The sequence below is a fragment of the Drosophila simulans genome, chromosome 3L, assembly GCF_016746395.2.
Source record: "Drosophila simulans strain w501 chromosome 3L, Prin_Dsim_3.1, whole genome shotgun sequence".
NCBI lineage: Eukaryota > Metazoa > Arthropoda > Insecta > Diptera > Drosophilidae > Drosophila > Drosophila simulans.
In genome coordinates this window covers 1905506-1930884 of record NC_052522.2, presented here as the reverse complement: position 1 = coordinate 1930884, position 25379 = coordinate 1905506, and the positions used below count along the sequence as shown (strand labels likewise).

General features: G+C 49.4%; 4 protein-coding genes and 1 long non-coding RNA gene across 8 annotated transcripts; 3 read left to right on the top strand and 2 right to left on the bottom strand.

Moving 5' to 3' along the window:
* The first annotated feature begins 18 nt into the window (after window positions 1-18).
* Window positions 19-13974, top strand: LOC6736439 (lysosomal-trafficking regulator). Its single transcript, XM_016170426.3, has 18 exons — window positions 19-367; window positions 1174-1433; window positions 1509-1585; window positions 1654-1816; window positions 1882-1992; window positions 2072-4655; window positions 5443-6225; window positions 6286-6728; window positions 6785-7768; window positions 7824-9398; window positions 9459-9629; window positions 9691-10416; window positions 10476-10609; window positions 10666-11419; window positions 11478-11978; window positions 12044-12942; window positions 12998-13465; window positions 13526-13974. The coding sequence occupies exons 2-18, from the start codon at window positions 1323-1325 to the stop codon at window positions 13644-13646; spliced, it is 10605 nt and encodes a 3534-aa protein (XP_016029952.1). The 5' UTR covers window positions 19-367; window positions 1174-1322; the 3' UTR covers window positions 13647-13974.
* On the bottom strand, window positions 13959-16566 carry LOC6736438 (centrobin). The gene is made up of 5 exons (XM_016170661.3): window positions 16438-16566; window positions 15200-16376; window positions 14975-15136; window positions 14580-14917; window positions 13959-14517 (listed from the first exon to the last, which is right to left on the bottom strand). The coding sequence occupies exons 2-5, from the start codon at window positions 16361-16363 to the stop codon at window positions 14112-14114; spliced, it is 2070 nt and encodes a 689-aa protein (XP_016029951.1). The 5' UTR covers window positions 16364-16376; window positions 16438-16566; the 3' UTR covers window positions 13959-14111.
* A 173-nt stretch (window positions 16567-16739) lies between these two features.
* Window positions 16740-21568, top strand: LOC6736437. Of its 4 annotated transcripts, XM_016170431.3 has the most exons (13): window positions 16740-16874; window positions 16933-17133; window positions 17194-17674; window positions 17726-18223; window positions 18287-18571; window positions 18628-18788; window positions 18844-18961; window positions 19020-19115; window positions 19173-20426; window positions 20482-20523; window positions 20586-20693; window positions 20753-21055; window positions 21112-21568. In XM_016170431.3, exons 1-13 carry the CDS (start codon window positions 16764-16766, stop codon window positions 21324-21326), a joined length of 3873 nt encoding a protein of 1290 aa, XP_016029950.1. In that variant the 5' UTR covers window positions 16740-16763; the 3' UTR covers window positions 21327-21568. The 4 variants fall into 4 exon arrangements, with proteins under 4 accessions (XP_016029950.1, XP_016029947.1, XP_016029948.1 ...); XM_016170428.3 differs by having other exon boundaries at window positions 17726-18571; window positions 18697-18788; XM_016170429.3 differs by having other exon boundaries at window positions 17726-18571; window positions 18646-18788.
* On the bottom strand, window positions 21442-23272 carry LOC6736436 (microfibrillar-associated protein 1). Its single transcript, XM_002083271.4, has 3 exons — window positions 23047-23272; window positions 22064-22985; window positions 21442-22001 (listed from the first exon to the last, which is right to left on the bottom strand). The coding sequence occupies exons 1-3, from the start codon at window positions 23123-23125 to the stop codon at window positions 21566-21568; spliced, it is 1437 nt and encodes a 478-aa protein (XP_002083307.1). The 5' UTR covers window positions 23126-23272; the 3' UTR covers window positions 21442-21565.
* Window positions 23273-23697: 425 nt separating this feature from the next.
* Window positions 23698-25055, top strand: LOC120284793. Its single transcript, XR_005544028.2, has 3 exons — window positions 23698-24139; window positions 24528-24726; window positions 24810-25055. It is a non-coding gene; the product is annotated as an uncharacterized LOC120284793 (long non-coding RNA).
* Window positions 25056-25379: the final 324 nt, after the last annotated feature.

The following is a 25379-nucleotide window of genomic DNA, read 5'->3' as shown; positions in this document are numbered from 1 at the left end:
ATCGATTTATAGTAGGACCGAGCAGCGAACGCGTTTTGCCATCAGCTGACTAACAACAACAACAACAAAGGCAAAGCCAGACGCTCAGAAGGCCAAACACAGCGAAGCGCAGTCAACAAAAACAAAGTCATTGGAATTGCAGCCGTAACAACAACAAGCGCCATTTCTTAAACAATTGCTGAATTTACCCACAAAAACCACCTGCTAACTTCAGAGCCAATTTACTACCTTTTATACACCTTAGTTTTCTTGGCTGGCGAGGATCTGCACGAAGTAGTCCTTGTCCAGGATTCCGCACCAGATGAGTTTGGGAAACCAGCCTTCAGAATGCGGTGTTGAAGTAGCAAAACATTTGCAGCCGTGTGCGGTGAGCTATGACCAATAAATTATGTATTTTACACACTCTAGTCAGTCTAGCAGCAAATCAAATACTATATACACTCGGGTGATGAATAATTTCGGTGCTGCGCAGTTGATAAATATGTGTAAGTGGTTGTGGTTCAAATGCTGAATGTGCTGCATATATACATATGTGAAATTCTCGACGTGATAAGGTGGAAATGAAGATGGTCTCCTCCTCCTGATTTCCATAGTTTCGAGCTTATCTCGCAGCCACTGGCCGTTACAGACACGCTCCATCGCCAGCTGTTTACCCGAATGGAGCATCACTGCCACCACCGCACCATCGAAGCCCCTGAGCCACCGATCACTATCACTGTCTTACCGGCTTGGCAACCCACCGCAAGCCAGCCATCCAGATGCAATGCCACCGATCCGATCCGCTATAAATAGCAATCTCAATAGTTTTCCGCAACAACAACCAAAGTTTCCACTCCACTCTGCACCGAATTATCAACATCACCGGCCGACTGCTGCCTCTGGGCAAATAAGCAATCATCGTGGCCTCTTCTGTCCACTCCGCACTCCCACTCCACGTCCTCTTCGTGCTGATCTCTTCACGTAATCGCACGCACAAAAGAGTTACAGTAGGGCCTCCAAGGAGCGCACTTATCAATCATCCTTAACCATTCACACTAGTCAATTGTCTTATTGTCTACATTTTCTGATTTGTTATTTAAAAATTTGAATCTACATAGTAACGTAAAACTCGTTGGTGACTACTTCTCATGCTGTAGAGGTACGACTGTATTTACTGACTCTCCTTAATTACAGCTGGCGTTCTCCTGCGATCGCCGCGTTCAGTTTGGTCTCATCGCTCCAAGCGCACACAACGTCGCCCGATGCCCGAGGAGCTGCTGACCAGCCGGAGCAGACTCTTCGACGTGCCTGTTGGGAGCCAACAACACTATCTGTGATTCTCCATGGCCGGAATGGAGGTGAAGGAGAAGGAGGAGCAGCTGCTGCTGGATACCCTGATCGGACTGTGGAGTCAGTATCTCCAGGCCTCGGAGCTCGAAGATGCGAGTGTCAAGGTTTGTGTAGCTCTCCTTCGTCCATTCCGTTGATATGCTTATCGCTGCTGGCCTTTCTCCCTCTCATGCTCGCAGGACCACTGGCTCTGGCTGCTGCTGTATAACTTGCAGTTTCTGGACGATAAGAACTTGCAAGATGCCTGGCTAAATAGGTAATATTATCGCTCTACTTAACATGTATATTGTAATTTAATTCATATTATATTAACTCATATTTCAGCCACTTCAATCTGATGCCCGAGGAGCTCTGTTCCTATTTGCTGGAGCAGGTCTATCAAATCATCAGCGAGGCGAAGAGATCTCAGGAAAGCAGTCCGACGCATGAGCCGGAGCAGCAGGACAAGTGCATCAAGCAGCTGCGAAAGCAGCATAATCTAGCCCAGGTTTCTATCTAAGAATATTCCCCCATTCCTGATCTAGTTAACCAATATCATACCTCTTCCTGCAGCTAATACTCAGCACTCCCAGTGATTGCAACAAGATTCTCGCCCTGCGGACATTCCTCACCGATAAACTGGGCCATCATCTACTGGCCTTTCTGCTGCGCGTGGATATCAAGGCACGTGCTTTCCTGGCATCCCAGAAATTGGTACATATTAAATATTTAAATTTAATCAATTCCCCTCCTCTGCCTGCAGCTCATTGCATCCCAAAAGAGTCTGTGCCACCTGTGCATTAACCTGTTTCCCAACTGCAAGTGGAGTGCATCCAACGAGCAGCTGATTCCCATGACCAGCATTGCCCAATTCATCGGAAGCTTCTACCTCAATTCGCAAAGCAAAAAGCTGAGACGCCAGCAGCAATCAAAAAGTCAATTACCCAATCACATATCCAATCCAATCAAATCGAGTTTTGAAGACTTCAAAGGGACGACAAGGAGCAGTGATGAACTGGCCCTGCTGCTTATCCAATTGCTCACCAGATGCGTGGATGCAGAGCAGGAATCCCAGCTGAGCGTTACGGTCCATAACTTTGCACTGGGGCACTTGTGTTCCAGTTCGGAGCAGGATGCACCGGGGGATAACGATGAGATCATTAAGTTTGAACTGCTCCAATTGATAGCACACTGTGTAAACAACTTTTACGTGCTAGAGCAACAGCAGCCAAATGTCCATGACTTCAACAGCAACTTTGGGCAGCTCCTCTACGCACTGACCGCCAATCGGAGGAGTCCCCTCCTGGCTCATGGAGTATTATACATAATGTTTGGCACCCTCCACAACCTGGTGGATAATGGCGTGCGGGAGTTGAACCAGATCGATGTGAGGAACTTTGATGACTGCTTCGAGGTCTTGCAAGAGGCGGCCAAATCGACCAACTTCTCGACCGCCATATTCCTGCATATCTACAAAATGCTGCTACGCCTGACGGACAACCTCTCGAGCCAGGAGCAGCACCTGCAGAGTCTCATGGAGAGCAGTGCATCCACCGCGATGCCCAAGCAACAGCAACATCCGCGGCACAAAAGACAAAGGAGCAGTCAGCTGCATTGCCTGGGAGCCACTTCCCTGAGCTGCTATTTCCAGGGAAAACTGTATCATTTGCTGCCCAGCCTGGAGGCAGAGCTGCAGGAGCATAGCGTGAGGAGTCTGCTCCGAACCGGAAGCTGTTGCTGCCACTACAACGTCAGGAACTACGCCACGTGCCTGCAACTAGCCACTCAACTTTCCAGCAGCTATCAGAAGTGTGCCTACAAATTCCTTCACTACAATGTGCTGCACACTATATTTGTGAAGCGGAATCCCCAGGGATGCCCGGGTTGCGAGGATAAGCTGAAGTCGCCTGTATTTCACATGGATCTACTGAACATCTACAAGGATAACTACAAGGCCTTGCTGAACACACCTGCAATGTTGCTCTTTCTCAAGCACCTAAAACATATCGCTTATCTGCTGCCCTATGACTTAGCCTCTGGAATCCTGGCGGAGGTGGCTTTGCCCATTTTTAGGCTGTACAAGGAACTGATTGAAAGTGGCGAAAGCAAGAGAAAGATTAGCAAGGTCACTCCCCTACAGTTGCCCAGCAAGTTGGAGAACTACAGAGCTCTACACGAATGCCTGAGTATCTTCGTCATGTACCTGAGTGATATCCGCCTGGTCAAAGCTTTCTACAACGAGGAGAACATCCGCTATATGCAGGATCTTCTGATCATACCCGAACTGCAGCGGGGAGTATGTGATCTCATCAAGGTGGGCATTGATAACATAGCTTTTCTGGGCGAGAACAGCCAGGAGCAGATCACTCTGAGCAGGAGACTCATCCAGCTGCAGCTGAACAGTAGTGACAGGGCATCCCAGCTCTTTCAGGCTCTGCTGCACAAGTGCTCCAAGCACTCCCGCGCCAAATTCTGGCTGGATGAGAGCTCCAGTCCTGCCAAGCTCGAGGGTCACAAACCCGCGGACATACTCTACATAACCGCCCTGCAATGGACCCTAAACTTTGAGCTCCTGAAGACCAGTCAGTTGTTCTACAACGAGTTTGCCAAAATCTACTCAATACCCGTGGAAATGCTGGACGACGAGGATGAGGGTGAGGTGGAGACGCCAACGAGCGAGCTGCTCCCAGGGGTGAGGAAGCTGCGGCATGGGGACAAAAACATCTTTGACATCTTGAGGCTGAACTACAACGCGCTGGGCTGTTTCCTCATGCTGCCAAAAGCCACAATGGGGCCAACCACATCCTCCACCGCAACCACGCCCACAGCCGGCATTTGCGGCTCAAGTTCATTGGAAACCCTGGTCTCGCAGCTCCCACTCGGTGGCTCCACTTCAGTCTCGGTCACAACGGCTGCCAGTTCAGACTACGCGGACTCGACATTGGATTACGCATCTGTGATTGGTAACTACGATAGCTACTCGCGGGACATGGCTACCCCCTCGTTCCTGCAGCAACTCCTCGCCTGCGAACCGGATGAGAGTACGGTGCTCTTCGACATCCGTGGCAGTCAGTCCAGCAAGGACAGTCCCAGCAACTCCCTCATCCTGCCAAACGAGGAGGAAGGGGCCACAGCCGATGGCATCATCAACAAGCTCTTCAACATTGTGGGATCCCTGTTTGGCGGCAGTCCAGGAAGCGGCGGAAGTGCCAACTCCCCGACACGTGCTAATATTGATGCGGATTTCTTCTGCTTGTACGAACCCAACGGCGAATGCAAGAAACTCTTGCTCAAACTCTTCGAGGCGACCATGGCCATCTGCATCAAGGGTTTCCAAAACGAAGAAGGTAAGTGTCAGAGATTGTTCGGTTGAGTACCTTTTGAGATAAGGGAAGTGGGTATATTGAACATGTGGAGCGTTCTGTAACTTTGATGGTTTACTCTTCATTTATATAGCTCCTTACTCCGGTTTCAATTTAATAAGATATTCATCTAGAACAGAATTGGTAGGGTATTTAAAAAGAAAGAGTATTACTTGCCTGCCATATTCCTCCTGGTAAACCGCCCATCTGGTGGGTTCCACGGCATACCGCGGCTAATGCGTTGCCAATAAGCAATAGGCGATAGAAAATAGACAATGCACAACAGCCGAGCACTCTCTGGGAAGCCCTAGAAGTGGGACAAGAACAAGGCACACACATTCACCTCCCAATCCAGCTCCGGATTCTAGATTCTAGACCCTGGCTAATAACGGGGCGTTGTGGTTGTGATTGTGGCTGCGGACTAGGAGAGTTAATTATAAGCCAGCTAGGCAGACAGTTAGTCAGTCGGTCGGTCGGCTGGAGTATAATACGCGGCATTTACAAGGCTCTGCCCGCTGGGATTGAATTTCTGGGTACACAAGTTACAACATCGCTGCGACAGATACACTTAAAAACACAGATACATTTACAAACAGAGATAGGCACCGAAACGAGATACATTCCAGACAAGAGCCGACACTTTTGCTTTGGCGCTCGTCCAGCGCTGACGACTTGCTCCAGTTCGCGGAAGATAGAAGATATACGCGGGTTATCAGTCAGTCATCAGATCATATCTACCACTAATCCGCGGCTTATCTCACTTTCTTCACAGTGGAGAAGATGCAGAAGCACCTGCGCAAGCTGCGAGCCATCATTTTGAGCCATGCCACGGACAACTGGTCGGAGCACGGGGAACAGCATGCCCGGGACAATGCGGTCATCCAGACGCTGCAGACCCTGCTCAAAATCGCCGAGCTATCGAGCACTCACCAGGAGCCGACGGGCGTGGTCAACAGCCCCTCCGGCGATTCCCAGCAGCCACGACCACGTGCCAGATCCTTCAACAGCGGCAGCGTGGAGCTGCCCAGATTGCAGACAGTTAAACTGCCGGCCAAGAACTCCCTGGCCACGCCGCCCACGCCGCGGCGAAGACCCAATTCCAGCGAGGCGAATGCTGGCGTGGATGCGGATTACTTCTCCACCCGGGCCTCATTGAGCTGTGCCGCCGACAGTGAACTGGAACTGAGCGAGAACGAGCACGAGTTTTACCTCACCGCCGACGAGGGTTACGAGGCGGATGGCGAAATCGCTGACCTCAGTGAATCCGAGTGCGAGCTCAATGGGGGCGTCTTGGCAGCCAACGAATCGACGTGGACCCCGTTTCAGCCATCCTCCCGCTATCGAAGCCACATCATGCACCAGGGTCTCAGCCAGCTGGTGGTGCAAATGCTAGCGGAACTATCCTTGCTCTGCATCAAGCAGCCAAACGGATGGACGGAGAGTCTTACCCAACTGGCGAACCGGCTGTTCGTCATCAGGGACTACCTCGGAGGTCCTCTATGCTTGCTTAAGGGATTCGCGCCGATTCTGAGCTGCAGTGATCCAAGATTGAGGGGTGAGTTGTGTTGTACTTGGTTATAAATGACCTTCTATATCTGATCTGGTTACCATTTAGAGTTACAGCAATCGGTCCTAGAGTTGGTTACCCATCTGAACACACCAGAGGTGCTGCAGTGCTACTACTCCATCCTGGCATCCAGACAACCCCCCGTGGATCTGTTAATGCGGCACATGCACCACATTTCCTCCGGATCGCTGCGAAAGGCTCAGCCATGTATGGAGCTAGACTTTCCCATCACCACTGATGGCAAGATAGTAGTCACCTCGGAGCCACTGGTCAGTGAGCAGATAGAGAGGGTGCGCCTGCACCACCAGCAATGTCAGACGAGCACGCTATTCACTCGGGCTGCCTGCATTTTTCCTGTGACCCAGACGCGTATTTGGCAACCGGATGGCTTGACCCTATCACTGTGGCTGGAATTGAGAGGACAGCAGATGCATCGCAGCTCCATGCAGTTTAACGACGATGAAACACGCTACTCTGGAGAGGATCTAACAGTAAGCTAGAGAATAACCCACTTTAATCCGGCATAACTCACGCCAATCTTCCATAGAAACTCCACCTGCTTTCTTTGGGAACCAACCAAGCCATGGTCAGTATATACATCAGCCACAACATGCAGCTTATTTTCGAGCTGGTCAAACCGAACGAACAACTAGCTCCAGTTCGTGTGGAGGAGCAAATAGAAGCCAATGCAGATACGGCATCCGTAATCTCGGCCAACACTCAGGCGGCCAATGGAGGCACCATTCGACAGGCTCTCAAACAAACCAAACTAGCACTGCTCAACAGCTTCGGCCAGATGCACCTGCTCAATGGCCACCAAGCCGCGCCGGATTCAACAGGTGGCTATTTTGAGGGCTCAGCCGTACAGCTCCAGCATTTGCGATTGCCACGCCACAAATGGATGCATTTGGTATTCGGTCTGCAGCAGCAAGCAGATTCCGTGGAGATCAGCATATTCCTTGATGGGCTGGAGCAACACACCATGCGGTTGCCTTTCCGGAATCTCCGCCAGCTCACCCGAGTGCACAGCTTTCAGTTGTTGGCTCTTGGTGAAGGACAGCCGACCAGGAGTCCCGGAAGCAGCTCCTCCTCGCGATCCACCCTGGATGGTTCGACCCCTCGGTATGCCCTCTCGAACGTGATCCTTTTCAAGCGCCGCCTAGTGGATCCCTTGCTGATGATGAATCTCACTGCCATGGGGCCGGACTTCACCGAATTCACACAGTGCCAAGTGGCCAACTGGAAGCCAAACTATGGCTTCGTGAGCCTGGGCAAGCTGTCGTCCTCGAATTTCGGTAACCACCTGGACTGCATGCGTCAGTTGAGACAGGCTAGAGTCCTCGTGTACACCGCCCAGCAGCCGGATCTGGTGATGAGCTACGACGCTAGCCAGGAACTGGACATGGCCTGCTATGGACAGCCCCACGGACACATGCTGTACGGGGAGCTGCAGCAGCACCAACCGCAGACCCTCCAGTCTGCCACGTCCCTCAGCGGTGGACTCTCCACGCTGCTGTATCTGTTCGCCAGGGTAAGCGTGAAACTAATCTCCTAGAGAATCCTTTTATTACAGTCACTTTTTACAGATTGTTGAGCTCACTGGCAATGCAAGTACCCAGGCCTTGGCTCTGGATCTGCTGTTGCAGGTGGCGCACTCGGATGCTCAGCTGTACACGGAGTTCCAACGACAGGATTACCTGTCTCTAATCGGCTACGTCATAAAGTCGGAAAAGTGCTCAAAGGATGTCCAGTTGCTCCGGAGCATTGTGAACAATGCCTGTTCCCAGGTGCTGATCACCAGGAAGGGGGATTCCATTAATGTAAATGACAACACGATGGCCACTCTGGTATATCCCCGCCTGATGCTGACCGTGCTACAGCGCTACTCCGACTGGCACCGATCCGGAGCAACCCACTCCGATGTCCTGGACATGCTTTTCCGCTGCATTCTGGCTCTCACCAGGGATAAGCATCCGCAAAGGGACTTCAACATGGAGCAACTTCAGAAGTGCGGTTTGCTTGGAGCACTCCTCAATCTCTGCAAGGTCTATGTGATAGAGTCACCCAGTCCGGTTCAGATTTCACCCTATGCCGCCGAGTGCTTTGTCCAGATACTGGCCGTGTTTTCAGGATCGCCGCCTGACTCCTCCATGCTGGATGAGATCATGAAACTTCTCTTGCTGCTTCACAAGCCCAGTGATTGCTATGTGACCCACGATCGCACACACTTCTACTTCCTCCTAACGGCTCAACAGCCGGCAAAGGAACGCTCCCTGGTGGCTGCCAACTTGAGCAGGGTGACCACATCGCTGCGGCGGCAGTTGCATCCTCAACCGCAGGAATTGGATCCCGAGCGAGCGGAAAGGATTAAGAAACTGCGACGACTTCATGCCAGCACGTCTGGTTTCAGGAAAGCTGTCAACGAGTTCGAGGAGCAGCTGGACCAGATGGCCGACTGCTCGAACCTCAACAAGTCCGCCTTGAGACTGCTGAGTCCCGTGGAGGCCACTCGATGGCGCCTGAAGTTCAAGCGACGTCATCCCACCAGTGCCAACAGTCCGAAGAGGAGCCCGCTGAAGATCGCTCGAAGGCGCATCCACCCGCATCTGCATCTCGGCAAGATCTGGCAGCCATCGGGTCACAGCACTCCCAGCTCGGGTCAGTCATCACTGCCGAATAGGAAGACAGACTTTTATGATCAGCTGGGGATCATCCGACTGCAGCAGCGCCTCCTCATCCTGCTAAAGGATTTCCTTTGCCTTCTGCCGGATTCATCGGTGGATGTGGTCACTCGCCACTACGTGAAACTGGAACTGCTTTTGGTTCTGGCCAACCAGCGCAGCTGCGCCGTGCGCCAGGCTATCATTCAGTTGGTGGACGTTCTGACAAAGCGTCTGCCTACTGGGGAACTCAACGCCGCTACCAAGTTGATGTATCCGCTGCATCTGGCCAATCAGTTGACCATCCACGGATGTGATGTAGGCATGTTTGAGGCCTGCCTAGCCTGGATCAACGGGATGCACTGCAGCCTGACGGATATTCAAAGCTGCGAGGCACCTCTAAGGATTCGCCAGCGCTTTGGACTCCAATCCCTGCTGGCTATCGCGGAAGGAACCGAGCCCCAGTGGGTATTCAAGGCGCTCTTACGTCTGTATCTGCAGGTAAACAATCCAATCCTTCACAATCCGTTTTGAGTTTCAATGGTCATATTCTCCTTTTAGAATCCTGATGATCAGACGTGTCTGATTGAAGCAGGACTACTGCAGTGCTCGGTGAAGGCCCTTTACAAGATCTACTCCTTACGCGTGGGGCAATCCAATGCCGATGAGTCCGTTGTGGAACTACTGGCCAGTATTGGCGAGCGGGCAATGCGTTCTGTTGGTCAGATAAATGTGGGTATATACAGAATGAGCAATTGGAATCCTGCTAACATCCTTTTTTATTCTTCCTTAGCTCGTTTGGGACATTCTCAACTTGCTATCCTTTTACCAGGACAAGCAACCACAGTTGATTATGCGCAGTTTCCGAACTGCCCAGGCTCAACTTCAACTGGAGTGGCTCACCAAGTTCTTTGAGCCCAATAGTTTCCGGGTTGCAGTGACCAACGATTGCTCCCTAAGTCACTCGGAGCTGCGGACCCGAGTAGAGCTGCTCATAGATCGCTGCACTCAGTTCTTCACCGTAGGCGTGGGACAGACCACCGGACCAAACTATGTGGCCAGTTCCCAGGAATTGGCTTTCTTCCAGCTGCTCGTTTCCTACGGGATCTCGAGCAATCAGCGATGCAACAACTTTATAGCCTGGGGGCTTCAACCTTCGCGTCCACGCGATCTGCGCTCCTACATTGTGGATGCCCTGTGGCGATCCCAACAGGATGAGTTCCAGCGGGCTATTATCTGTGATGCTAAGATGATCAAGGCGCTACTCTGGCTCTCCCTGCTGGAGGACATGCCGGAGCCCATTGAAAACCTGCAGCCTCTTTGTGATGCCTTGGGAATCAAGGAGAATGACTCCTCATGGAATCTCGTCCATGAGCTAGATCGCCTAGATCAGAATCGTAATAATATGGCGGCCAAGCAAAAGACTCTGCTGGAAAAGACCGTGTACAGGTTTGAGCCACTGGTCCAGCAATGCGTGGAGTCCTCAATGGTGACCACTAGAAAGGTAGCAGAACTGCAGGTGAGTGATTTTGAGATTCCAGTCATTCCCATTTTATAATATACCTTGATCTTCTCTAGAATGCTGAGCGCAAGGCTCTGATGTGTCACATGAAAGTCTACGATGATACCTATACTTACACCAAATGGCTGGAAATCATTCGTCGCATGACCCACGAAGGTGCTCCTTGGCACTCTGCTGAAAGAGCTGAATGGTGAGTGAGCTGCAAGAATCTCCACGGGATGTACCTAACTAAAACCCATTACCTAGCTCTTGGGAGCTGGACGATACCGAGGGACCCTCTCGAGTGCACACTCGTCTGCGTCGCTGCCACCTGGACATCGATCGGCGTTTCTTCATGAACGAGTACAGGCCGGGACAGGGACATCGTGAGGATCTAGAGCCATACGTGCGTCCACTGGATTACCTGATAGCCAGCTATGATCAACAACTGAACATATCGCTGAACTCCCAAATCCTGTACAACTTTGCGGCCAAATTTCTGCCCGTGGACGGGGAGATCGAGGGCGAGATCATCATCACCGATCTGAAGCTCTACTTCCTGGCCACCTACCGGTGTCGGTACTTCAACGTAAACTGTGATATCGCCAACATAACCGAGATCTGGCTGAAGCGATACCAGCACCAGGAGACGGCGTTCGAGATTCTACTCGACACCAACAAGTCGCTGTTCTTCTCGCTGCAGAATGCCGACGACTGGAAGATTATGCGCGAGGTATTCTGTGATAAAATCGTAGCCACGCCCGACCAGTCCAAGGTACTTGCCATCACCCAGCAGTGGCGCGAGGGTCTTCTGACCAACTGGGAGTACCTAATGACCCTCAACCAGATCTCCGGCCGTACTTACAACGATCTCATGCAGTACCCAGTGTTTCCGTGGGTGCTGGCCAACTACAACTCGGAGGTTTTAGACCTGCGAGAGGGACACAACTTCAGGCGACTTGGACGACCCATTGCGGTGCAGGTGGAGGAGAACGAGAAGCACTACATCAGCAACTATACAGTATGTAACGATATTGTTAAGCAATCCATTGGAATTGATCTATCTTCTCCCCTTCCAGTACATTGACAGTACCAACACCACTATGGGCTCGCTGATCCTTAAGCCCTATCACTACAGCTCCCATTACTCGAATTCCGGCACTGTGCTGCACTTCCTGGTACGGGTTCCTCCGTTTACCAGCTACTTTCTGCGTTACCAGGACAACGACTTTGATTTACCGGATCGCACGTTCCATGCCCTGAACACCACTTGGTTGTTGGCTAGCCGGGATAGTCCCACGGATGTGAAGGAACTCATTCCGGAATTCTTCTGCCTGCCGGAGATGTTTGAAAACTTCGAACGCTTTAAATTCGGCTGCCGACAAAATGGGGAGCGTGTGGAGGATGTCTCACTACCACCATGGAGTCAGCGGGACTCCCGGCTATTTGTCCTTATCCACCGCCAGGCTTTGGAGTCGGAACTGGTACGGAATCAGATTCATAACTGGATAGACCTGATCTTCGGCTATAAACAGAGCGGGGAGAGTGCCGTGGAGGCCATCAATGTGTTTCACCCAGCAGTGAGTGATGATGTCCTGTGAAATGTATGCAATATATGCTTATCTTCTTCTGAATTTATCCACAGACTTACGCCGTATTTCTGGACTCCGAGATCAGCGATCCCATCGAAAGGGAAGCAGTCAAGACAATGGTGAAGACATATGGTCAGATGCCCAGGCAGCTTTTTAAGTCGCCACATCCGGCGTCCAGGCCGCTAGACTACTCACTGGTGGACAAACCCATAGTGTCTACCGTACGCGGTCTGCGCTGGGGCGTCTATGTGGGATCGCCACAGCTGAAAGCTCCTTCTTGGGCAAACATTCACAAGATACCAGGCACCGAGCACCTGGTTAGCTTTTCCAACACCAATGTGGTCTATGCTCTTCCTGTAAGAGCAAGTGTGATGCAGGGAGCTGAGCCGGATACATACAACGTAATCTCCTGGGGCTATGATGATCGCATTGTGAGGATCCAGCCACTCAACAAGCCGCAGGCCAAGCCAAAGAATCTTCTACACAATGGGACCTTTGACGACATCACCGCCTGTGGATGCGATGTAAACTCGAATCAACTTTGGTTTGGTCATAAATCTGGAAGGATTAGTGTTTACAAGTGCACCGGAGGACTGGATTCCCAGCAGCGAGCGTCGGCGAAGAGCCGGCAGAGCTATGCCCGCGGATTCAGCTTGTCTTACAACTCAGCCTTCCGGAAGATGACTAACAAGGGAATCGGCGGAGGTGGATCGGAGCGGGTAGATGAAGCAGGCAACCTGCATCCAACCAGTTCTGCCTCCTCAGTTAACTCGTCCAGCACTTCCTCCGGCGGGGATGCTTTCCAGCGGGACGGTGCCGATCTTAATTGGCTGGGACCCACGTTGCTGGTGCGGCACACCGACGAGATTACCTGTATTACCCTCTCCGTGGAGTTTAAGATCGCGGTGACCGCGGGTCGCGATGGCATTGCCGTCATATGGGATCTCAATGAGTAAGTACACACATAAATCTTGTCTTAAGAAAAATCATAAATGATTTTCCCTCAGCTGGAGCTATGTACGCACGATTGCCCGCCCAGCAGAGATTCATCAGTCTCCAATAACACATGTGGCCATTAGTCCTACGCTGGGGGACATTGTCACGGTACACACTTTGCCCCAATCCTCCACCACCAGTACGGATCGAAAGCCCACGGCAGCTGCGACCAGACCTAATTCGCTGAACGTGGCCGACGAATGCTTTGAGGTAACGGAGGAGAACCTAGACGACTTCGTCAATGTGAATGTGAATCCCAATGGCAAGTCCATTTTGAGGCTGCACTCAGTGAACGCGCGGTATGTGCAGCACCTGGTGCACGAGGATCGCATCCTGGCCGTGTGCTACTCCTACATCAAGGAAGGAGTGGGTGTCAACGTGATAGCTACTGCTGTGGAGGGAGGATTCGTGCGCTTCTGGTCCAGCTGGAACCTGAGCTTCGTCAGTGAGCTGACCACGGGCACATCGCCCATTCGAAGGTAAGAGAGAAGTGGCTCCATATTCGAATAAATTCAATCTAATCCCTGCTTTACTTGCAGCATTTGCTACTCAACCCATCAGCATTTGGTGGTGCTAACGCGAGAGTCCCACATCCAAGTCTGGGAATCGGAGGGGCTCTATGGAAATGCCCCGAAATTCCCTCAAATCGTCTACAAATAAGGTTAATGGGAAAATACTCAATAACTCAACTCAAAGCATATCAATGACAGACACATAAACGATCTAAGAAACAGCTGAATCAAAGAATGAATCCTTCTAAAAGATATAAAATACAACATTCGCTGGCGACAGCCACAAAATTAATATATCACAAGATTCCTAGGCTTAGGTCTCATAGAGCTGTAAAATACACCTTTTGTACCAAAACTTTATATTATTATTACATTTAAAATTTTCACCTTTGTTTTTCCCGTGCTGCATACAAATGCCACGCTGCCTTCAATTGTTGATATTATCAAATAAACAATCATATTTTGCAAAAACCAAACTATTTACTTTCGGAATTCCATAGAAAAATATACAACTACAATGTCCATTGTAGCGGCCGTTCAAAGAGGGAGTCATTCTTATAAAACTACAGGTATTACTAGATAGAATAGTACTTATCGAAAGCATCTCTCGTTGTCAGCACTTCCAAGGTGGAGGCTTACTGTTGCCAATTCCGCTCTTTGGTTTGCTTTGCTTGCTGCCCTGTTTGGCCGTCATGGCCAAGATCTCGTCGAGCCTGTCGAAATCACTGGGCGACTTGCTGAGCAGCAGTTCAATGTAGGCTTGCAGCTTGTCCATCGGCGAGGGGGGATCCCGTTTGCCCACCACATCCAGGTTATTCTTCTCAGTGCTGTTGCTGCGCTGCGATTTGCTCGTTTTGGGCGTTTCTGGATACATGCGTGCATTATTTAGCTCCGGAGATTCACTGGCTTCACTGTCACTGGCTTGCATGATGGAGTTCTGACTAGGAGTGGTGAGGATAGCAAGGGCCTGCTGCCACTGGGCCTCCATTACCCCGTGCAGCTTCTCCGCAATATCAGCACTGGAATGGAAACAAAAACTTTATATTTAAAACAGAAAACAAATAAGGCTTTCATATCTTACCGCTTAGTTTTGTAACAGCTGAGCTTGAGATCCATTTCATCGATCTTTTTCGAGGCATTCGCCAGTTGAAGGCGGTACAGCTCCACCTCCTCGTTGTGCTTTTCCTGGATGAGATTCAGTTCCTGGTTGTTTTTCTCGTTGATCATTTCAAGCTGCTTCACTGCCCGCTCGGCTATGAGTCGTTCACGCTCCCGAGCTTCGTTCTTTAAATGCTCCTCATTCTTGTCCAGCTGGTCCTGGAACTCCTGCATCTTCTTCGCCACGACATTTTCCATTTGCTGTTGGTAGTATTGCTTTAGGGATTTCTGCTGTATATCTAACTTCTTTTTGAGAGTGGACTGCAAATAACGATAATTTATTATTGAGTTTATTTTTGTATATTTTTTATAAATAACCTCAGTTTCCGTTAGGTTCGCCAGAGTTTCTTGTAGGGATTTACGCTGGCTCTCCAAGGAATCCGCTCTTGCTTTCTGCTTCTGATGATATTCCTGGAGCATTTCCTTTTGATTGGTCAGCGTGTTCTTGTCCTTCTCCAGTTCCTCTATACGCGCTTTTAGCTTATATATAAGAAAATGTGTTTAGAACTGGTTGTTATGTTTGTAATCATATTTTCAAATTACCTTTTCTTGTTGGTAGTCCACCTTGGCAAACTTATCCCTTAGCTTATTAAGCTCGGCATGTGACAGCTCCTCCGCTCTTTTGCTGCTGTTGAGTTGCATTTCCAGGTGCTCCAGTCTTTCGTCCCATTGCTTGGCGTCTTGCCTGCAATGGTCCAACTCCCTTTCGAGTTTATCATTCTTTTCCTGGAACCTGGTGGCCAAGTTGACCGCCTGCGACAACTCGGTCTGCAGCGCATCAAACCGGGTCTGAGACTCGCCCCTGTCCGCTTCCAGCCGGTGGACAGCGTCCCGCAGGTGCTGAACCTCGTAGTTAAGACTTTGAACTGTTTGCTCTGCCTCGGTGAGAGCAGCATCCTTCGAACGATCCACCTCGATGGCCACTGAGATACGCTGCTGGTACTCCAAAAGTTGCGACTGCAGTGCGTGCACCGTTTTCTCCAGATGCTGCCGTCTGAGTTGTTCCTCTTTTAGGGAAGAGCTGCACAGTGGTCGGTTGGGCGAGTTATTGTCGAGTACAGTTTTGGTAAAGCTGCTCTTGCCCCAGAGCTCGCTCAGACTCATGATCTTGTTATCATTCAGGCTGTTTCGATCGACCCTGGCTGCTTCGACAGAAACGGCGCCGGAGGATGACGAGGCCAGCCTCATGCTGGGCAGAGAGGAGGTTCCCGGATGACCCTCCTGCCCCACCCGCTCGTTCCTCAGATGATCGTCGCTGCGGTGATGCAGGTGGTGATCGTGCCTCTGCCAGCGGTGCGCAATATTGTCGTCTAGGTAGTGGTCGATTTCGAGCAGAATGTTGTCGTCCAGCGGACGATGGCGGAGGGGCTCAACGGACCCACTCTTCGGCGTGGAGTGCACCATGCCGAGGAGCTCCCTACTTGGCCGTCCAGCGTTCCTCACAGTATTCGTGGATATGGTGGAAATGTCCGAGGGAGGCTCTTCCGCATCCAGTGCGATGTTCTGCAGCCGGGCATTGATGCTATTCAGCTCCGATTTCTTGCTGGGATGCAGGAACTGGTACGCTGCACTTGTGGTCGCCGGGGGAGGGGGCGGGGGCATGGCCAGCGCATCTGCCGCCGCGCATGCGCTCATTTTGTCCTCCGCGCAGAAGTTCGGTGGTATCAGGAGCAGCAGATCTGTGTCGTCCGTATCGGTATCACTCATGCCTCATGGTTAACTGTATTAATAGTATGCTTATATTACAATAATTGTTGTTTCAAAACAAAAGTGAAACTAACCACCGATTGCCATGGTGATGCACAGGGTTGCCAGGTGCACGTAGCAGGATTATCGTAAACAATGACTATCGGTATACCATTGATCAGTGTGTCAAAACAAAACCTAGAGCTCGATATTATAGTCTCCACAAGGCACTATATAATTTTAAAAACAATACATCTTGTTAGCCTTATTTCGCATTTCGGCATATCTGTTTTAATTAACGCTACCGTATATATCGTCTGTTTTTGGCGCCCCTTTCAAGTGTGACCGTTCAGTGCGTTTGTTGTTTCCATTTATTGTCTTGTTTTCTTCGTCCTTCAGTGTTGAAGGAACTGCCGCCAGGATGGCAGATGTAAGCCTGTTTTTTGGCGGTTTGCCGGCCATTCTCCTGAAGCCGGATACAATTTACCGCATTGGGAGGCAGAAAGGCCTGGAAATAAGCATCGCCGATGAGGTAAATTGGCCCTTACTTACACATTCCACCTTTAATAACACCTATCCTGAATGGGCAGTCAATGGAGCTGGCCCACGCCACCGCCTGCATACTGCGCCGGGGTGTGGTGCGCCTGGCCGCCCTGGTGGGCAAGATCTTTGTGAACGACCAGGAGGAGACCGTGGTAGACATCGGCATGGAGGACGCCTCGGCCGGCAAGGTGAAACTCCGCTTTGGCAATGTGGAGGCCAGGCTGGAGTTTGGAGAAGATCACGATGAGGTAAGAGCATCAAATGCCATTCTTACAGGATCTATAACTTAACGCTTACCCTTCGGTCAGGTCCACGACAGCAGCGGATTCGGGGAATGCCTGAAGAACGGATTGAACAACACGACCTTGGACAGCATGGATGTTCCGGAAACACAGCCTCCATCCGCCAACACGTCAGTCAACACAACGTCAGATAGCTTATTCATACCCGAGACCCAGGCGGTGGTCTGCGAAAGGCCTTCGACCGGCGAAAGAGTGTCGATGGGCGAAGACTTCATGATACCCGAAACGCAGGACATGCTTGCGGATCTTCCACCTGAACCACCAGTGTTTAAAGCCCCGCTTATTCCTGTAGTTGATAACCCAGATCCGACGATGGACACCGATGGGGAATCATCTCAGGGCAGCATTATACGCATGTGCACCCAGGATTATAATGAGGATGCCATCGATGACTTCGATACCTCACAGGTCCTCTGCGATGTTCTGCTGCCTCTTCCGCCGCCACCAGCACCCATTAAAGGTCTTGAAAATCAGGATACTAAGCGGGGTATGTGCATCCATTAAAACTGGTATCTTTTAATAATGTGCGCTTTCTTAGATCAACTGGACACCACCGACATGGAAATGAGTGCCTTGAACTGGTCGGCTAGCAATTCCAAATGCTGTGCCCTGAGTAGCACCAAAGCGGATGATATACTGCCGCGTGGCGATGCCTGCATTACACCCGATTTGACCGCTCCCTCCGTAGATAGAAATATCTGCACACCCGATCTATTTGACCTGATCATGGTAAGGGATGGGAGGCGCGATGGCTCCAGCAGTCCAGATCCGTTCGTTCGTCCTGCGGACAATACAAATACCGCCACACCGCAGTTTGGCGGAGTTAAACAGCTGGTTGTGGCGACAATTGAGACCCCCACTGCCACTCCTGACACGAATAGCCCATCTAGTCAGGAAAAGAATCAGGATATGATAGACACTCAACGATTTCCACGACATAAATTGTTGGAAAGTGACGAGGAAGACAATGAGCAAAACAACCAAGACTTCGTGGCTACTCAGGCGTTTAACTTAGGACGTCCGCAGGCACCAGAAGGTAATGAAGCCAATCAAGATTTCATAGCGACACAGGCCTTTAACTTGGCACCGCCACAAAAAGTTGATTCACCTAAACCCTCTACAGCCAATGATGCGCCCAACCAAGATTTTATAGAAACTCAGGCATTTAACTTAGGACTCCCACAAGAAAACATTGCTTCACCAGAAAATAATGAGACTTCCAACCAAGATTTTATAGCCACTCAAGCATTTCCCGCCAAGATCAATAGTTCTCGTTGCCAGGACTTTGTAGCCACGCAACCTTTTCATGTGGTCAACCAGCACGCCGTGAGTTTACAAGACAAAGAGAACATTCCACTTAAAGACAGTGCCAAACTTGCACCAGGTAAGAACACCAAAGTAGTTCCGCATTATGGATCTGGAAAATAAATAACTTTCCAGATTTGAAATTCCTTGAAGAAGAAATTCCTTGCAGTGAGATCGATGCTGTGCTCAATGAAATGATTTCAGGGACTGTGGTAACGTCGCCTGTAAATCCCAATGAAGAGTCGATACCATTTTTTGAGCCGTGTGTGATCAAGGATAAGAATCACTATCAGAAGGTAACTTAAACCAAAACTCTAAGCATAGATTGCGTTATTATATATTTCCTCTCAGATCTGTCAGATTGAAGGCGTTTTTAGTAACGTGAGTAACAAAAGTCGGGGGCGCACTGATGGAACTGGTTTTGGCCGTCTCAAACGAACGGCCAAATCGGAATCTCCTCCAGGAACCCGTAGGTCAATCGCAAATTAAGCTCTACTTGAAGAATCTAAAATCCATTAAATTTACAGCAAGCCGTAAGGGCAGACGAATATCGGAGGGTTCTGAGAAACCGGGAAGTAACTTCAAAGAACGGCTAAACAATTTAGTGGATAAAAAATCGGAAGGTGAGCTATCTTATAATTTTTTATTGAACAAAACCTTATTTATATTCCAATTTGTAGCCCTTAACAAGTCGGTTATCGGGGAACATGGCATCGATTCCATTCCAGAAGAGATAACAAAGGAAGACAAATCAGACTCAGAAGAGGAAGCCGATTCTTTCAAAAATGTTGTTAATCGATTGCAGTCCCGTAGAAGCCGAATCCAAAGCCGCCTTGGTACTCCAGGAAGCTCTTTAGAAAGGAATGAAGTCAACGCCGACATGGTGGATAAATCTAACATGGAGCCACCTACAAAAAATATACGTGGTAGAAAGGCCAAGAAGGCGGATACTAAAGAGCCAGACTCATCCAAGGATATTCCCAAGCCTACGGCAAGAACCAGGCGCCAAACCAGCGATGAGGATGATCGAATGCCTGGTCTGGGAAAAGGAAGAAAGGCCAAGAACTCTGCGTCGAGTAAGGCAGACACATCTAAGAATATTGAAAGGGCCAAAGTCTCGAAGAGAGTCACACGACAAAATAGCGCTGATGATGCCGAGTTGCTTGAGGAAGACAGTTCTGTCACAGAAAGAGGAAAAAAGGCTAAGAAGGTCAAGTCAAGTAAAGAGGAAACGTCAAAAGATATTCCCAAGTCAAAACCCAGAACAAGGCGGCAAACTGCCGACGAAGACGCTATGACACCAAAGGCAGAAAAAGAAAGACAGGTTCAGGGGGAAGAACCCAAGGATATGCCCAAGCCAGCGGCCAGAACCAGGCGAAAAGCTAGCGCTGAAGAGACTGAGAGCGTAACAGAAGTTGTCAAACCGAAAAGAGGTGGAAAGGCCAAGAAAACCGAGACTACCACAGCTGAGGCAACTGTCAATAAGCCTATGATTAAAACCAGGCGCATAACAATTTCCGAAGGTTGCAGCACCCAGACTAAAGTAAAAGTAACGGGTGCATTAATTAAACGTGCGGTTGTCCGCATATCCAGAGTAAGCATAGAACAACTCGAGGCTTCCACAAGCGCTGGAAATAATGCCAAGGTAACTGGGTCTGCCAAGTCGTGTTCTGCAACGCCCTCAAATGAAGAGCCATCATCTAGCTCAGCTGCTGCCAAGGGGCCAAATGTATCTACAGCAACTACACGCGCAACCAGGACAACTCGTGCTGCCACGTCGGGTTCGGCAACTCCTACTGCCGATCAGTTATCAACCACTGGCAGGCGACCTAAGCGTTTAGCATCTGGCGAAGAGCCCACGTCCAGCTCGGTCGTCCCTACCAAGAAGCCTAAAATGTCTGCCGACGAAGTCCTGAAGAACAGATCAGGCGCTAGTAAGTTTAATACTTATTGTTGATGAACTATTAGCACATTTACCTGTCTTTTCAGCTGCAACGCGATTCAGTCAGCCGGATGCCGATCCCCTTAAAGGTAAATGCGTCCGCTTTAAGGTGTACACTCACCTTACTTTACACCATAATCTTTTTTTCTAGCATTAAACTTATACGTGAGGAAGGCCAAGACTACTACGGGCAAAATTAAGGTAGCGTTTACCATGTGCAATCGTCCAGCTTTGGAATCTGTCCTCAAGTCACTAAAGCGTAAGTAAACAGATCCCGCAAAGCAAGTTGAATTCTTAATAGATTTCCCCGCCTTCTAGACGTGGTGGAGATCACCGAAGATCCCTTGCAGTGCGACCTGCTTGTGATGGACAAGGGCGAGCGCACCTACAAGTTCCTAACAGTCATTGCTTCCAACAAACCAGTTCTCTCCACCAATTGGCTGCACTCCGTGAAGAAGACCAGGAGCATCGACATAAAGGCAGACCATCTATTCAGCGACCCGACGTTTGAGGAGACCTACAAGTTCAAACCCTCCTCCGTACTGGAACACCCTCGCCTGCTGTATGGCATGCACTTTATGCTCGGACAAGACATAGTGCCAAAGGCCAGCGAAATGAAAGGCAAGCCTAACTAGAAATTTTATTACAACTAGTGGCTAATCGGTAATCTCCCACAGTCATCATTCACAGCGCCGGCGGCAAGGTGCACGCCCAACCGCCTTCGCTGGCCATCAGCGTGGATCTGTACGTGGTCACCACCAGCAAGGATACGAAATCTAAGCGACGTCTGAACAACTATGAAAGGGTGCACTTCATCAAAACCGAGGCTGTTATGCAGGCGCTGGTTCAACACAACATTGAAATGCTACAGGAGCACACGCTCAAACTTTAAACGTTATAGTTTTTTTTAGGTGTTCTCCGCTTTTTGTTATCATTTGTTAGCCATTATTCCAAAATTGTACATCACACAGGGGAGTCCCAGCCGAAATCTCTTTCATACTTTAAACTTATGCTCTGTGTATTATATATAATTGTTTGTATGTTTTTGGTTCCATCATAACTGTGGCCACACAATATTTACTTGTTACTTTCCTAATGCCTGTCAAATACATCAATTACATACGTCTAACACTACTCCATCTTTTTTCGCTTCGAGCCGGTGGGCTTGTCGAACTGCTGCCTCATGCCGCCGGCGTGTTCGTTGTGGAACTTGATGTTGCTGGATGACTCGGCGTACCAGGGCGAGTCGAACTTGGTGGTGTCCTGGTCCACTAAATGCGTGTACTTGGTGCGGCCGCAGCGGCCGAAGTTCTTCACCTGCATCACCTTGGGCAGGATGGTCTTGTCGAAGTGATCCTCCAGCGTGGCCTGGGCGAAGTCGCGCTTGAGGACGTCGTTCTCCTCATCCAGGTAGAAGGCACCACGATGATAGTACTTCTGCAGGAACTTGTACTTGCCCTTGGTGGCCTTGTTGGTGACCACCTTGGGGTTCTGGCGCAGCTCCTGGCGTCGCTCCTCTTCGGTCATGTTGCGCATGCGATCAATGTCCAGCTTCTCGCGTTCGACGCTGAAAGAAAAGGGAATGAATTGTTAAAAAGGAATTCTTTACGCAATTTGATGTCCACTTACTTATCACGCTCCTCGCGATCCCGCTTCATTCGCTTGAGCTCACGCAGCTTCCAGGCCTCGTATTCCACCTCATCGTTTTCGTCGTCCGTGCACACGTCCTCGATGCAGGCCTCATTGGTCTCCGGCTTGGTCTTCTCCAGATCTTTCTTGACGCTCTCCTCGACCATTCGCAGGGTGGCTCTTCTGCGCTCCTTGGCTGCCCGCTTGGCCTCCGCCTCCAGCTGCTTCTGTTTCTGAGCCTCTCTCTCCTTCTCCTGGATGGTGGCACGATCTCTCTTTCGGACGAAAAGCGGCTTCAGGCGGGGTTCGTTGTCCTCCTCGCTCTCCGTCTCCTCCTCGTACTCGGAGCTTTCTGATTCGGAGGATTCTGACTGTTTCTCATCCTCTTTCTGTAGCACCTCCTCCTCTCGCTGTTGCTGCAGCATGCGGGATCTCAGCTTGGTGCGCCGGTTCTCCAGCTCTGTGTCGCTGAGCTCGGCATCCGTGTCGGATTCGGATGCCAGTGTGATCTTGTTGGTGCCCCGCTGAATCGCTCCCTGTGCTCCCTCGTCTTCCTCCTCGTCCTCGCTGTCGCTCTCCATGATTTCCGGTTCGTGGATGTGTCGGTGGCGCTCTCTCCGCTCGCGTTCCATGTCCTCCATGTCCACGGGTCGCTGCCGCAATCTTCGTAGGCGTGGATCGTCCACCTCGGCGTCGTCTTCCTCCTGGCCCTCACCCGCCGCCCGCTCCTCGCCCTCCGCGCTACCGCCTTGACGGGAGAGCTCCAGCTTATGTCGTTCCGCCTTGTGGCGCTCCAGGCGCTTCCTGGTGTCAATGAAGTCATCGTCGTCGCTCTCCTCCGAACTGGAGTCCGCACGGGCGTAGTCGGGTCGCTTTCCGGATATGTATCGCTGCACCTTCACCTTTTGCATGGACAATTCACCTATTGAAAAGATATGCAGTTTATAAACAATTTCTGGTTGGGATCGAGCTCCGCTGTTTACCTTTCTCATTGCGCATGGGAATGGCGCCCGCTGTGCTCTGGATCCCAGAAGCGGCGGCGGCGGCGGCGGCTGCACTCATCGTGGTTTTAGCTTATATTCCACGGGTAATAAGCAAATCTTTGTAAATATTCCTTGTAAATATTTTCTAAATAAAAGTATGGGAAATTAGAGGTGGAAAAAAGTATCTGATAATAATCGATTCTTTCCTTTCAAATATTATCGATGCCTATGTTTTATGCGAACAATACTGGCAGCTCAGCAAAGCCAAAGTGGCAACGCTATCGAACTGGGCGCGCAATTTGAAATGTTAAAAAAGTTTTACTACATATATGTGATAAATATTGAATTGTAATGACGGAAATGCGATGACTTCGCAAAGCCAAAATTAAGGCCAGCAACTAATTGAGACATTCGATAATTGAAAATATTAATATACAGAAAGAAATGGAGCAATTAGGTTTATTGTTAGAAAACTATATATTGGAAAAAAGTATTGAAAGTAAGAAATTCGTTTTTATTTATGCCTCTTTATTTTGGAAAAAATTTGTTAATAAACATTGGGTTCCTTGGTGAAGAGAAAAATGTTATTTTCTGTGCTGTTATTATTAACAAGTGTTTTAGCAATGTCAACGCCCACTCTCATTAGTAGATTAATTGACTACTACGCTTTCTCCAATTCCAATTCGATGAGTAGATGGAGGGTGGGGGCGCTTGATCTTGTGTAACGCCGGAATCGAATCCGAAATTCTGTTTATTGGTATTGCGTATTTTCAGTTTCGACAGCACGCAGCCAGCACGTGTGCAGATTGTCTTGTAATGTTTGGAAAACCATTCTGATCTGGTGTGATGTGATGTGATACCCACCCAACCGGACCAAAGTCCGAAAGAACCACTTGGCGGACGAGGGGCTCGACCAGTTTTGTGACGTCTCCGGCCACTTGCATCCGAGGAACAGAGTTAGCTGGATTTGCTTTGGATGTGGATGGGGATGGGGACTTGGAATGGAATGGAATGGCATGGGATGGGATCGTTTCGGGCCTAAACACTGAGACGCATTTGCCGAACTGCTTTTAACTGCTTTTCGTCGGCTGAGGTAGTTGAATGGCCAAGATTTACATGAGACTGTTAGTTAACGACATGGCGGGCATATTTAATTAATGCAACACGCTTCATGCTTAAGTGCATATCTGCCTAGCTAACTCACTGACCTTTAGAAAAATGGGCGTTGATTTGGAGACTTTCCGCTCGGGGGGAAGTACCTGCTGAATATTTGGAGACCCCATTTCAGTGCATAGGATCCCCTTCCTTTTGCCACTACATACTAGATGCATACATATATAAATTTATTGCGATTGGAACTCTTTTTGAACTGACCGGCGACGTTTCAGCTCACATTTAAATTCAAACTGGGAATACTTTTCAATTAGAATTAAACACCCACACTGGCGCACAGGAATTGTAAACAAATAATTTTCTATTAGCGGGAGAAAGAGTGTCATGCCTGATCAAAATCGTACCAGATCGAACTCGTTATCGTTATCCAAGTAAAACACCACATAGCCAGCAATTGAGGCGAGGCGACAAGTGTACAAAAACGAAAGATATAATCGTTTCCATTATTAATTGGCGCACTTTTTGCCTTTGTGACTCGGGCTCGAGTTACTTAAAAAGTAATAAAGGGTGAGCCAAATGGAAATATTTACACATCACGCAATCCCGAACTGGCCAAGAACCCACAATTAAACTTTTCTGTTTGTTTACAGCGCATTTCACTTGGCTCAACTTGTCACCCAGCCAATTGACAATCGCCATCGAGGGATATGCAAAGGAGTTGGAAAATACCGGATATTTTCCGGCCTTTCGTGGAGCGTCTTCTGCAGAATTGAAATGAATCTTCGCATATGAATCAGAGCGTTGCAATTCCCTGAAATTAATTGACAGCAATTTAGGAAACGGTTTGGCAAACATTTATTCACGATTTTCAATTAAACGTTTCCATCTTAATCATTTTTTTTAATACCCATACTTTCTCAATCTACTAAGCTTTTAATTTTAAGTTCTATATGATTGCATTCTTACACTTGATGCCTATACAGTATCTTATAACTTTCCCAATCTACTATACTATTTCATTGTAATACATTTAATATTTAATATTTGTTTCATTTATAGTATTATCCATAATGTCTTTGGTCTTGTTTTTTAAAATGTATTAAGTGCTGAGAGTCAGTTGAAAATAAGTTGCCTATATCTTAGCACTCCACACGACCATTGGCTGGCGATCGAGTTTCCCTCTCCGTGGAGATCGGCGATATCATATCCGGCGACGCTTC

Coding starts and splice junctions, on each gene's coding strand:
- LOC6736439 (XM_016170426.3), top strand. CDS start 1,323: ATGGCCGGAATGGAGGTGAAGGAGAAGGAGGAGCAGCTGCTGCTGGAT. Junction 9,399..9,458: donor TCTTACGTCTGTATCTGCAG/GTAAACAATCCA, acceptor TTCTCCTTTTAG/AATCCTGATGATCAGACGTG. Junction 11,420..11,477: donor ACTACATCAGCAACTATACA/GTATGTAACGAT, acceptor CTCCCCTTCCAG/TACATTGACAGTACCAACAC.
- LOC6736438 (XM_016170661.3), bottom strand. CDS start 16,363: ATGAGTGATACCGATACGGACGACACAGATCTGCTGCTCCTGATACCA. Junction 14,918..14,974: donor CGAACCTAACGGAAACTGAG/GTTATTTATAAA, acceptor CGTTATTTGCAG/TCCACTCTCAAAAAGAAGTT. Junction 14,518..14,579: donor AGCTGTTACAAAACTAAGCG/GTAAGATATGAA, acceptor TTTCCATTCCAG/TGCTGATATTGCGGAGAAGC.
- LOC6736437 (XM_016170427.3), top strand. CDS start 16,764: ATGGCAGATGTAAGCCTGTTTTTTGGCGGTTTGCCGGCCATTCTCCTG. Junction 19,116..19,172: donor AGTGGATAAAAAATCGGAAG/GTGAGCTATCTT, acceptor TCCAATTTGTAG/CCCTTAACAAGTCGGTTATC. Junction 20,694..20,752: donor TGTCCTCAAGTCACTAAAGC/GTAAGTAAACAG, acceptor CCCGCCTTCTAG/ACGTGGTGGAGATCACCGAA.
- LOC6736436 (XM_002083271.4), bottom strand. CDS start 23,125: ATGAGTGCAGCCGCCGCCGCCGCCGCCGCTTCTGGGATCCAGAGCACA. Junction 22,986..23,046: donor TCCCATGCGCAATGAGAAAG/GTAAACAGCGGA, acceptor TCTTTTCAATAG/GTGAATTGTCCATGCAAAAG. Junction 22,002..22,063: donor GATCGCGAGGAGCGTGATAA/GTAAGTGGACAT, acceptor CTTTTCTTTCAG/CGTCGAACGCGAGAAGCTGG.